The sequence below is a fragment of the Agaricus bisporus genome, assembly GCF_000300575.1.
Source record: "Agaricus bisporus var. bisporus H97 unplaced genomic scaffold AGABI2scaffold_1, whole genome shotgun sequence".
NCBI classification, from domain to species: domain Eukaryota; kingdom Fungi; phylum Basidiomycota; class Agaricomycetes; order Agaricales; family Agaricaceae; genus Agaricus; species Agaricus bisporus.
Genome location: NW_006267344.1, coordinates 2,681,390 through 2,693,708, shown reverse-complemented (window position 1 = coordinate 2,693,708; position 12,319 = coordinate 2,681,390). Strand labels below are relative to the sequence as shown.

At 46.5% G+C, this 12,319-nt stretch overlaps 6 protein-coding genes across 6 annotated transcripts; 4 read left to right on the top strand and 2 right to left on the bottom strand.

Annotated features, from left to right (window-relative positions):
* Window positions 1-250: 250 nt before the first annotated feature.
* On the bottom strand, window positions 251-865 carry AGABI2DRAFT_114516 (hypothetical protein; the record flags this gene model as incomplete). Its single annotated transcript, XM_006454711.1, has 5 exons — window positions 251-324; window positions 375-431; window positions 476-505; window positions 556-637; window positions 683-865. 5 exons carry the CDS (start codon window positions 863-865, stop codon window positions 251-253), a joined length of 426 nt encoding a protein of 141 aa, XP_006454774.1.
* Window positions 866-933: 68 nt separating this feature from the next.
* AGABI2DRAFT_190009 (hypothetical protein) lies at window positions 934-1,900 on the top strand. Its single transcript, XM_006454710.1, has 4 exons — window positions 934-1,059; window positions 1,113-1,156; window positions 1,202-1,310; window positions 1,357-1,900. Exons 1-4 carry the CDS (start codon window positions 961-963, stop codon window positions 1,435-1,437), a joined length of 333 nt encoding a protein of 110 aa, XP_006454773.1. The 5' UTR covers window positions 934-960; the 3' UTR covers window positions 1,438-1,900.
* A 2,365-nt stretch (window positions 1,901-4,265) lies between these two features.
* AGABI2DRAFT_133441 (hypothetical protein) lies at window positions 4,266-5,185 on the top strand. Its single transcript, XM_006454709.1, has 2 exons — window positions 4,266-4,387; window positions 4,450-5,185. Exons 1-2 carry the CDS (start codon window positions 4,384-4,386, stop codon window positions 4,716-4,718), a joined length of 273 nt encoding a protein of 90 aa, XP_006454772.1. The 5' UTR covers window positions 4,266-4,383; the 3' UTR covers window positions 4,719-5,185.
* Window positions 5,186-8,057: 2,872 nt separating this feature from the next.
* AGABI2DRAFT_133440 (ras protein) lies at window positions 8,058-9,335 on the top strand. Its single transcript, XM_006454708.1, has 5 exons — window positions 8,058-8,299; window positions 8,352-8,373; window positions 8,491-8,586; window positions 8,639-8,672; window positions 8,724-9,335. The coding sequence occupies exons 1-5, from the start codon at window positions 8,144-8,146 to the stop codon at window positions 9,067-9,069; spliced, it is 654 nt and encodes a 217-aa protein (XP_006454771.1). The 5' UTR covers window positions 8,058-8,143; the 3' UTR covers window positions 9,070-9,335.
* A 130-nt stretch (window positions 9,336-9,465) lies between these two features.
* On the top strand, window positions 9,466-11,048 carry AGABI2DRAFT_60680 (hypothetical protein; the record flags this gene model as incomplete). The annotated part of the gene is made up of 5 exons (XM_006454707.1): window positions 9,466-9,577; window positions 9,625-9,988; window positions 10,085-10,299; window positions 10,758-10,844; window positions 10,912-11,048. 5 exons carry the CDS (start codon window positions 9,466-9,468, stop codon window positions 11,046-11,048), a joined length of 915 nt encoding a protein of 304 aa, XP_006454770.1.
* A 77-nt stretch (window positions 11,049-11,125) lies between these two features.
* On the bottom strand, window positions 11,126-12,179 carry AGABI2DRAFT_190006 (hypothetical protein). The gene is made up of 3 exons (XM_006454706.1): window positions 11,956-12,179; window positions 11,632-11,833; window positions 11,126-11,585 (listed from the first exon to the last, which is right to left on the bottom strand). Exons 1-3 carry the CDS (start codon window positions 12,102-12,104, stop codon window positions 11,298-11,300), a joined length of 639 nt encoding a protein of 212 aa, XP_006454769.1. The 5' UTR covers window positions 12,105-12,179; the 3' UTR covers window positions 11,126-11,297.
* Between the last annotated feature and the right edge of the window lie 140 nt (window positions 12,180-12,319).

The following is a 12,319-nucleotide window of genomic DNA, read 5'->3' as shown; positions in this document are numbered from 1 at the left end:
TCGTCGACGGATTCTCTTGCATATTTAGCAATGGTACCCCGTTTTTCTAGAAGGGTTGATACCGAGCTTTCGTCTGGAGGAGGAAGTTTTTTAGGGAGGGGAGGGAGTTTGGGTTTGAGATCTTCTTCAAGTAAAGAGTCTTTGTCGCGCCATTTGCGCTGGAGGATATCGAGGGCAGAGGTATCAAACTTGAGAGGTTTGCGCCTTGATAGATGTGAGGTGGGAGTGTGAGGTGGAGGATGAGAGGTGCTTACTCTTGCATGGATGCTCGAGCGATGTTGAACGCTCGCTTGAGACCGTTGGGTACGGAGAGAGGGGATGCCACTGCGTGTTGTGCATTAGCGACAAAGGGGAGAGTAGAGTGAAGGACCGACCTTGAGAGGGATCATGGGGGACGACGGCTTTTAGCTTGTCAAAGTAGGAGACGTAGCCTAGGCGCGATTAGAGTTATCGTATAGGTGTGTGTGTGTGCTACCTTCAAAGTCGGCCATGGAGGAACTATAACCTAAAGTAGAATGTGAGCATGCATAGCAGAAATGAGATAAAAGAACGAACCAAGGCATTTGTTGTGTTCGTATGCCCTGACCATGAGAGCGGCGCGCATTTTTGCTCTATCATGCTTGACCTTGGCTTGATGCTGACTGGGATAAGTTTCTCACAAAGGAGAGTGGTGAGGACATACAGCTCTGTCGAGGATATGTTTGCGGTGACGATGTCGAAAGGGCTTATGGGGCTCGACGGACTGAGAGCGGGAGGGGATGAGTGACATGCCTGCAAGGGGCGTGGCGAGGTCTGGAGAGTGTGACGGCTGTTGCTCGCATTTGCGGACGAGAGAGAGGAGGGACGGCGTGCACTGCGCCACCATGGCAGGAGAACACCACAATATCTGTGACTGTCACGCGGCGTTAGTACGTCGATACTACCTCATTCATTCACTTTCTCCCTTTCACCAACACCACCATGGGCATGAGTTATCGTCAGTATCTCTACGGCGACCGCATCTACGGCTGTTCAACATGCAAGACTCACCTCGCCACTATCCATTCCATGATGTCCAGGGTACGCCACCACATCCCCAAATCACACCCCCCACACCCCACTCATCTCTCTAGGCTTTCAACGGACAGCACGGCCGAGCCTATCTCTTTGAAGGAGTGCAAGTTCTTTCTTCTTCTCACCCTATCCATCTGACACCAACTAGTGTAAACGTGATTGAAGGCGAACCCAACGACCGCCCCATGACTACTGGCAACCACACTGTCCGAGATATCTACTGCGTCAAATGTGGAACTACTCTGGGCTGGAAATATGTCAGTCGACCCACAGTATCTCCTATACTCATCTCATATCGCACAGGACAAGGCCTATGAGCCTTCCCAACGATACAAAGAAGGCAAGTACATCCTCGAGCGCAACTTGCTCGTAGATGTCCAGTAAACCCTGCCTCGTGTCTCTTTTCTTGTTCAACATTATCACCCCACTTGCATCATAACAACCCTTGTATTTGTGTCTCTCTTGTCTATGGAGCTTCTAGGTCCGAGGATGGATAAAGCAATCACGCCTCCTTCGGCTGATTCAACCTTTTCCCTCGCCACCCATCATTCGCATTGCATTTCATACTTTATTATATTCATTCTCTCATTCCAGCATTTTCAATAATCCCAACGCGCATAGACTTCCTATCCACTCTGGGCTGACTTTTACGTCCCACCCCGAGCAACTTCTTTCGTTGTATTCACTCACTGGCCCCTTATCTTTTCGCTCTTCTTTTTTTACGCGCCAATTTATTGTTGATGCTATCATTTCTATCCGGAACCTCTCTACACATGTACTGACCGGTAGTTTTATAACAAGTGTCTTTTTATCATAGGCTCCGCGGCTATCTTTCTTTGTCGATCACAGAAGCATCAGTGGCGAACCTATCATACACACCCAATAAAACGAGGCTGGAAGACGTATGTAAGGACGGTCAAGTTCGGCAGTCAATATTCAGCGTAACCCGCGCTGATGGACCAGTGATGGTAAATTACGCAGCTCGTCTTATCACATGGTTGAGTTGTCTACATCAGTGTTTTTCTTTCTTTCTTTTATGACAGGATTTTTCATTGTCATTTCGGGCGACCGGAAGACTGAGCGTATAGCCACTCCGCGGGTAACAAATCGGCTATTTTTCTATTCTTAGTGGTGAATATAAGGACGGTCAAGCCAGCGGTTAATATCTGGCAAAACTATTGGTTATCGGTAACAGCAAATGCACTCAATTACGTGGCCCATCTTATCATATGGATGAAATGCCATTATCGGTGTTTTCTTTTCTATGACAGGACGGGCGACCGGTAGAGAGTTTGTACAGCCACTCCACGGGTGGTTTTGGAACCGGTTATTTTCTGTTCTTCTTTCATAGTCCATTTATGTAGTGGTGAATGTAAGGATGGTCAAAGTCAGATGAACAAGTGCACTTAATTATCTTATCACACGGATGAAATGTCTACATCGACGTTTTTATTTCATGACAGGATTTTTCGTTGTCAATTCGGGCGAATGGAAGAGAGTATATGGCCCCCTCGTGATATTGAACCGGTTATTTTATTCTCTTCTTTCACAGTGGTCCATACACGTAGAGGTCAATGACAAAGGACCGGTCAAAAGTCGGATAGCAAATGCCACCAGATTATGCGGCCCATTTATTTATCACATTCATCAGTGTTTTTCTTTTTTCTATGACAATGACAGAATTTTTTTCATTGTCGTTCGGGCGACCGGAAGAGAGTTTTATGGCCACACATTGAACCGGCTATTTTCTGTTCTTCTTCGCCGATCACATTTTCATAAGTATCATCTTATCGGTACCGATGGGTTTGGTCGTTCCCCGGGAGTCGTTGGATATGTAATAGTTGGCAAGTCAAGTCACCGGGGTCGATCTAACAGAACTTTCCGCGGCAAGTGTAATTTAATTGTCATGTTGGGTGAGTGAGAAGTTTTTACACTCCGATACGATATCTGAAAGATTTGAAAACTTAAAAACGAAAAAAATCTTATGAACCATTTTTTTCTTGTGGAATAGTCTCTTCCACAGTGTGTACCATTAAATTCATTTTGCCGAACACAAAGAATGGAGTGGTCGGAAACTCCATGGGCGGCATAGTTGATACTGTTATAACGGATTTAAAGCGGAGTTTGTAATTTTATGTCCCACTGCATCCGTTCGTGGAATTAGAGTACTAGGCGGATTCAGGATCGAAGCTTTTTGATTCGGGCGAGAACTAGAATCAACATATTCAAGTCTCAGCGCTAGAACTATACTCACGATCAAGTTAACCATTTGCAGCGTAGTAGGCTATGTCTTTTATCAAATTGGTTTAAGACAAACACTTCGAAATGGGATTACACGTGTAGAATGGAATTGATTTTCTACCCGAGAACGTCATAACTCAACCATTACCCTCCGCCGGTCGCTCCCCCAAAAAAAAACTCAGTCCTCCGAAGTGCTCAATACTTAATGTCGTAAGTGTTCCGTTGACATGTAGCTATATATAGGGTAGGGCTCATGCATGCTGAGAAGATGTCAAGAACCTGCCACGTACTCTAGTACCCTTTTCGGATTGCTGCGAAGTGCAATAGCCACTGGTAGGAAGGAAGATCTTCTAAACGAAAGGAGAAGGTCAATGCGTTTTGCGTTTAGCAAGAAGTGAATAGCAATAACAAATTGGCGGATCATATGATAAAGATAAAGCCTGAAAAAAAGGACATAAGGGTCGTCGGTAAAGTGAGTGATCAAAGAGGCGGGCGAATAAAAAGGCGTGGCATTGGGAAGTGCCGAAGTCAAAAAAATGAGGGCCGGTGCCCCCAAAACATTTGATTCGATGCAAGCAGTCAAAAGAAACTATTTGTGAGACATATGCACACACGCTCATGCGATACGTTGGGACTCAAGTATACCGAAGCGATGTAGTAGAGAAGACACACAAAGAAGGAAGGGCAGTGACTGTATTTACGCGGTGCTTGTGAGTATTGAGTGAGAAATGTAAACTAGATTATTTTTGGAGTTGGGTTGGGAGCAGCAGAGGCATAGTGTACGTCGCCGTCGGAGTGTGCATTGCACTGACTCCAGGTCCTCTAGTAGAAATACTCGGGGACATTACCGCATTTGGAAGGTACTCCGGTCCCGTGCCGTCGGATGGGTATGCCGAGTGAGTTGCCGAATCCCCAAGAGTTGATACCCCAACCCAAGGTTCGAAGTTTATAAGTCGCAGCCGTCAAAGTCCCTGTCAGTAGTCCGCTATATCCTTGACCCCGCGCACCTTGCTCATCGCTCAAGGCTTGCTTGCAGCTTTTTGCCTGTCCATATTTGCCCCTCTTTAGTGTCTCCTAAATCAAAACAAAATGGGTCAGTGTTCATATCCATATACTACGATAGTTTTACTTGACTCAATGTCTTCAACCGAACAGCAACTCTCATGTCTCGTCCCAACGTGTCCTCTCCTCTCGCCAACAGCACCTCATCTACGCGAGGCCAATCCGCCAATACCCATCCCCTCTCAAGGCGCAACCCTGCATTTGCCACGTCGCGTGCATTGCGACCATTCCCCTCCATTGCTCAGTCACTGCAGCCATCAGCCGGGAGTAAAAAGGCTATCAAAATAATAGAGGCACCCAAGCACCAGACGAGCATGTTTGTGCTTGACTTGACGCAGGCAGAGTTTAGCCGAAAAGACTGACCACTGGTCAGCTTTTTGCCTGCCGATCACTCGACGTCATTCCCCTTTCCATCCCCTCCAACAACTATACCTCACCCCTCGCAGTCATCAAGGCGTCATTCATTTCATATTGGACGTACGACCCGTAGGTCGTTGCAAGCGAGGAAAGTAGACTCGAATGGCCTTCTTTTGCAACAAACTCTATCCCTTTTTCACTTTGTCTCCTTTTATTGTTTGATACATTACGCACATAAATTCCCTTTCTTCATATCCCATCCTAATTCATCCTGTTTGGTTCTCTTATTCTTATGACCTCTCTTTTTCCTTCTGTGGGCATCAGGCTTCCTGAGGTGTATATTAAGTGCCGCTGTTTTTAGTGAAGATACCCCCCCTCTCCCCCTTTGTAAATCGTATACGCGTAACATACGTGAACAGTAGGCTCTTTAACGACTTTCAATTCATGAACACGTTTCCCCATTGATCATTTTTTTTTTCTCTCGCTGGAGGAAAGATGAAATTTTTGTTGCGCGGAACGAATCGGACATGTCTACAAATGCACGCGATTGACGTGTAGATCATGCGATTGTAGTCTTGGCGAAATGTGAACAAGAACTGTCGACTGTCGGTACCCACGAAAGAAAAAGTCGAACTTGTACACCGGCTTTTTCCCAAATGAAGAAACAGACTTTTTGCCACACGCATATATTTAACCAAGGTGTGATTAACAAGCTCGCAATAACCCAATTGCAAGATCAACTCCAAAGGCCTCCAAGGGAAACACCACCACAAGGAGTCCTGCCCCAATGTTAAGTGTGTGACAAGTGAAGCTTGAAGGGGTATTAACAAACCGGAAAAGAACGGTATGGTTTTGTTTGATGATGATTTCTATTGAGTGGGAGCATTACAACAAAAATGTGGCGTTTCCTGAGACAGTGATAGGATTTTTCCCTGGGATTTTCACATCATTTTTTGTTGCAGGAATAGATCATCGCTTTCGGGGTTTCAAAGGAGGCGACTGGCTATACACGAGCACTGTACTGCCTCAAATCGAATAGAAATGCCCTCGTAATAGTAACTTGGGTATAGGACGATCATTGGATATGCCGAGATGGTCCAGAGAGGGTAGGGGGGCTGTGAAAAAACCTCGAGTCTGTTGGTGCAGTTGGAGAGCAGTTGAGCAAGTTTTATGAAATAACCCGCGAAATGTGCTCATAATCGGTCACGGACGTAGATGTCCATTTTTGTCCTCGCTAAAGTCAGCCATACCATAACGTCCAAATGATCTCTTTGTTAAAGACAGTCCACATGAATGCGTTGGGGGAAGAAGATAGTTGATGGATCGGTATTTCGGCCAAGTTTTCTCGGCAAAAAAACGTGTTAGGTCATATCCCGACGTCTATGCGGCTATTTTTGCACACGTACTTGAGAGCAACTCATGAAAGCAAACTATAGGGGGATTATGTAAGATATCTTTCAGCTAAATATAAGAATGTATACTTTAAAACAACTTTGGGAATCGTTCCGATGGTCGTGTTCGAGGAGACGACTTGATAAGGAAAACGTGTTGGGTAAGGAACGTTATAAATAACAAGTGATTTTTTCCAGATTTTCTGTTCCGCACAGTTGAAATTCTTCAAAAAGAAGGGCTTGAGAAATACCCCGGAAAGTCGATTAATTTAGGATGTTTGATGACACGAATCATTATCCGTGGCATTCGAGACTTGCTTTTGCTCTCCACACAGGGGGGGGTGGCGACGAGGTAGACTTGAGTTAGGATTCATAGACGAGGGTATAGAAACCAAGTCAGAGGAAAGGGAGCTTTACGATCCAATAGGGCACTTCCTTCGAAGAGGTGGACGCCGGGAATTAGCTTCTAATGCATGCAGGCAACCCCTATGAGACGCCGGAAGCATTAATTTCACTATATTATAGTACTAGCAGGAAATCATACGTACAGTACATGCAGGTGCTTGAGGTAAGGTATTCAATCTGAGTATGGCCTTTAATAGAGGAGGCCGGTAATATCGCAAGGTGGTCGCAGATCTCGAATGATGTATGTAGGTCTTCAACATTTCTTGGCGAGATCGATTCAACTAAAGGGCAAGCGATGTGAACCCAATGCCCTAGGTCCCTAAGTAGTCGCCTGGCCTGTGACTGATTTTCCGTCTTCCTGATCCCATATGTTTGTAAACACCGTCTCCCCGCTTCGGTTGGCGCCGTCATGGAGATGCTTGTGACTGAGTGGTCGAGTAGTTCGTCGAGACCAATAATCAGGCCGGGGAGCCTGCGGTCAATGTCTGTTATGTTGTTCGTCCAATAAAATTCCCATCCTCGCCGGGATGTCGGCTGCGGAACGGGGAAGCGAATTTGGCGGGAGAAATAGAACCGCGCCCACTGCCAAGTACATAATGCCCTCTGGTTTCGACTTGAACGTTGGTGCCAGAGCAGCCGATAAGAAGAGAACGCTAAAAAACGACTGGGCTTATGACAGTACCTTTGATAGGACGGTTGGTTGTGAGACATCACGAGAACAAAAAGGCTGTCGGATGATTGTGATCGTGCAGATCGCGGCTGGCGAAGCGGGGCGGCATCCAGTAAGCGGTTAAGTTTTTATCAGCTTTGACCGTCTAGCTTTGGTACCATCCTCACGGAAGTAAGGTCACCAATGGTGGATAGAAGTGAACCTATTGTTGTTATTATTTGGGACTCGCCGTACGATGGAGTGAGGTTTGATCTGATCGACGGTGGGACCAAGGCATGGAGTATCTCCTGGAAACCTTCTCACTGTAGTTCAGTCAGGCTGTTGCCCCAATTACTAAATCCAAAGTTGCAATAGACGCCCAACAAGTACTGTTGATATCTTCGATCAATTCACTACGAACACGTCAGATGGTGCCCTCGCTTAAATGTCCCTGCGGAAATGCCCCAAAATGAAGATTGTGATTGAAACCAGGAAGCAGGCAGATAGTTTCTCCATATTCCGCTGATTGTTGATGCCAGCTTGGATGCGCACGAACGCGTAGAAACAAGGGTGCATGTTTGATACATGCGATAGTAGTCTGAGCCTCAGCAAGCAGGATAGGTTACCGAGCTTAGCACTGGTGGCAGGCTCGGATCCAGAGCATGAGCTACATGGCCGGGATGGCTGGTGAGACGATGGCGATCTAGTGTGCCTTGGACGGAGATGGCCGGGATGAAAAGGGAAAGGGACAGGCCTGGGACCGGGGGCGACAGACCGGACGTGACGTGTCGCGGATTGGGACGAAAATGTGGGAAGGAAGCGTGGGAAGACCACGGGGGTGGTGCGTCCAGAGTACAAATACGAGCATTCCGCGGGAATTTGGTTGATCATCTCATTCTGCCTTCAACTCACAGGCTTCGCCTTTACGACCTGTTACGACCGCACGACTTTATTTCTTGCATCTTTCTCTCTCCCATCTACCCTCATGTCGCGTTCCTACAATAACAACACCGTCAATTCCAACAACAATGCTGTCCTCGCCAATCCTCACAACGAGAATATCAATATCAACAATATGGACCGCTGGAGGGTCGCCGTCCTAGGTGACGGTGGTGTAGGCAAGACTGCTCTCGCTGTGCAGGTGAGCCGACTTGCTCCCTCCTCTCTGCCTAATTCGCTTACCCCCGCCTCAGTTCACTCTGAATTGTTTCGTTGGTATGTCAAGCCACTTTGTTTGTCTGAGCAAGTCTTAATTGTCTGTTTGCCCCTTTTTCCGCTGTTTAGAGGTAATACATCAACAATATAAGCTGTGCTTAGCTAACCTATAAAATAAGACTTACGATCCAACAATTGAAGACGCGTATAGAAAACAGCTGGTAGTCGATAACCGCATGTGCTTTGTTGAAGTCATCGACACGGCCGGCCAAGGTATCTGTCTCGAGCTATGTTTGCTCTCTACGAAACTTATCTTCATACACAGAGGAATACGCTACGCTTCGGAATCAGTGGGTTCGGTAAGTACTTCTATGCCTCGCATCAATCATACCAGCTGAAAACAATTCTAGAGAGGGTCAGGCTTTCATCCTGGTTTATTCGATCGCATCGCGGGTGACCTTTGAGCGGTTGGAAAACTTCCGTCAGTCGATGCGCCGTGTCAAACGCGGTGATACAATCTTCATGCTTGTCGGTAACAAGTGCGACAAGTCCTACGAGCGTGAAGTCTCCAAGGAAGAAGGCGCTGCGTTGGCGAGGAAATATGGCTGCGAATTCCTCGAGACATCAGCCAAGACTGCTCAAAACGTCGAACGGCTATTTACTAACCTGGTGCGGGCCCTTCGAGACGCCTCAGTCACAAAAGACGAGGTTCAAGCGCCGCCTAAGAAGAAAAAGAAGAGGTGCATCGTATTCTGATTCGGTTTCGTTCCTTTCGCTGTGGTCGAAAGCTCCTAGATTCCCCAGTCTTATTCGATGATACCACTATGCTCTTCTTATGGCCTTCATGCGCATGTCGTTCCGCTCCTATATGTCTCCCTTCACCCTCCGCCTCTCTTTATGTCTTGTTACTGCCTTGGGTTTTTTTTTGTGTTGTTGGTGTTATGTCTTCATGCTACAAATTGTAGGGATTCTGTTGTTTCGTTAACATAACTGACTTTGGAGAACCTACTGCATTACTGTTTCGGTGCAATATATGATATAGACTGCGTTTATACGCACTTTTATGTTTGACACGTTTTTGATTTGCTGCGGACGTGGAAATGATATAAAGCTCGAGTAGCTTGGTGAGTACTTTGATACCCTCCCCAAGTTATGACGTGGTCCCTGTTCACTTGTGAAAACCCAGATTTTGCAGTCCGTTCCATTCCCGATGATGTTCTCTTTCGCGTTCGGCGAGCGGCACTCGATAACAGCGAAGTCTTTCGTTGGTATCCTTATTTTTCGTGGTGGCACAACTCTAAAAAGTATTAGGTGATATGTTTATCTGTTGCGACCAATTAAGCAATGAGACGCTGAGCTTGGATGAGCCTGCACAAGTCTTATCTGCGCTTCTGCAACTTCTACATTACCATCCTGCACCGATTATAGAAGTCCAGCCAGTCACCATAAGCATCGATTCAGAAGACGAGGACGTAAATGACACGCCGTCATTCAACCGAGAGAGATTTATGACCCGGGTACCGTCGTACGACTACAAGACCGTTATCCCGTTACCTGTGCTCCAACCTACTCTTTTTGACCTAGCGGACAAGTATGGTCTAAGCATTGATATTTTCAGGGCTCTGTGCTCGCATCTTTTAGCCCACGCGCCTACACATCCGTTACGAGTCTATGGGTTTGCCGCTTCATTCGAATGCCACCATCAACGGTGTCGTAAGGCCCGGCCTTCCCCTTCAGTGATCGAGGAAAATTCGAGTCCGGCCGACCAGAGATTTGGGATAGACGCAGAGAAGGAAATGGAAAAGGAGATGCGTAAGGTGGCTTCGAAGGCCAGTCAATTCCTCGAGCCGGTTGGGAGTTATCCTATGGAAGAGGTACTTGACGCGATTCCGGACGTCAGGGCGTTGCATCGTGTTGTACGATTGCAACACTTACGAGTCAAGGTACTAAGGGATGCTTTGAACGAATCAGAGATATTTCCTAAAGGTGAGTTCTTTTTCTTGTTGAGTTGAGATTGGGTTAGGCGCTTCCACATGTTTGGGTTGTTTTCCCGTCCGTACCAAGCCCGCCTATCTATCCCCTTTTCTTTTTAAAACCTTAACAAAACGCCGCTGATTCCGACAAAGTGGGGCAAGGGACTATTTATTATGCTTCCTTCAATCATCATTCATGAATTATGATTCCATGATGTTATCCTGTTTCGTCATCCCTGAATTATTATATTCAATTCTTTTTTTCGTACAAGTACTTCCCTTTCTTTCTATTTGAAGCATGCCGTTCAATTTCAACCAACCCGATTTTTGGGCCTCTGATTCATATCTATTTTATTTTTCCTTTCGTAAGGGGGTGCAAGATGATACCACTTGATAGACATTGCCTTTACGATATCATAAAAATCTTTGTGCATTCTTCTGTTTACTGACTTGTATTTTTCTCCGTTTCAGGGTACGGTACTTGCCTGTCACATCGCGAGAACACGATGGATTGTTGGGATCGGCAGCGAAAGGCACTGGCTGGGAAAATTGATTCAGGTGTGGCAATAGTTTGATTTTGCCATCTAACAAACTCATTTCTATGGATACATGTATACTGATGTAGGTACTGATGTGGCTGGCGAGATGGAGCTGTTCGTTGATACGCTCGCACAGTGTAAGACATGTCATAAAGCAGGTGTGGCCGCGGTTGAGATGCTTGCCGTAAGTTTTTTTACCATCACTTTTTTGGATTGTGATTGATGTCTTCTTGTAAAAAATTTAGTACGTGTGCTACCGGCTTCTTTTGCAGGTTCAACATGCAGCATGGCTTGCGTAGGCCCGAAGCCGTCGCGGGTGATCTACATACATACCCCAAATTTATATTTCGTGGGTGGAATATGATATTAGTAAATTAGGAAATGATGGCAAGGTGAACATGCGATAAGAATTATATATCTAGTGATGCAGTAGTGCCAAGCCGGTGGCTGACTTTGTGCTTGTGTCAATATTTCAATTATTATGCCATAATAAGGTCCTCAAGTCCTTCCATGTCTCGGAATCACGGTAGAGGTATATCATGGAGTGGAACATGCCAGGCTGGATTGTTTCTCCCCTGTTTTGGAAGAGCCACATGACAGAACCCCAAGCGAGAGCAGCAAATAGGGAAAAGGCGCGCGAATTTGGAGGAATAGGCTTTACAACTGAGCTGGCTAGCGGAGACTGGGGAGAAGTCTTGTAAGAAGAAGTTGACCGGGGTACGAAGGATGCGACGACGCGTGAGACAACATAAAGAACAATCTATGGGTCGTGAGCCCCGGTCCGTGGGTGAAAGATCGATACGGACCTGTTCGTTCACGGCGTTGCGTTCACCGAAGACGAGATAGCCACTTAGGAGGCCTGCAATAAATGTATCGCTGTTCCGTGGTTTGCCGCCATTAGCCCTCTTTTGGATCAATAAACAGATCTTGTATAGAGACACGAATTTAGCGAGATTAAATGCATGTTGCTTGGTTGCCCGGAATATGACTTTTGCACGGTCTTGCCAGCTAATGTTAGGGAGAAGTGAATCGGAATATGGCAAGTACCGAGAGGTGCAAGAAGACCGATGATTGAGAGGTGGGGTGGGTTATTGATGTTGTGGGTACGGACAGAAACGAGGCAAACGCACCTTCCGCGGCCAAAAAGAATTGACATGACGAGAGCATGGGGAAATCTGACTTTGACACCATAAACAAAGCCGTTGCGTGCTCCCTTTAGAATTGCGAGGTAATCGTGATAACTAGGATTGGAAATAATATCGGCGATGGTCTGGGACATGGTGGGAAGGAACGGCAGATGAGTCTATGTCCACGGGAGGCGAGATGGGGGCAGAGAACGAAGGACGGCGAGCCGAAAGAGCCTGAGTGAGAGGAATAGGGCCGCGAAAAAGATCCGAGTCCAACATTCACAGAGCAATCACATGCTTTTCCCGGCACTGCTAACTGCTTTACTATTCCACATCAGCTTGCTGACCCTAAATGTGCCGAGGGTCT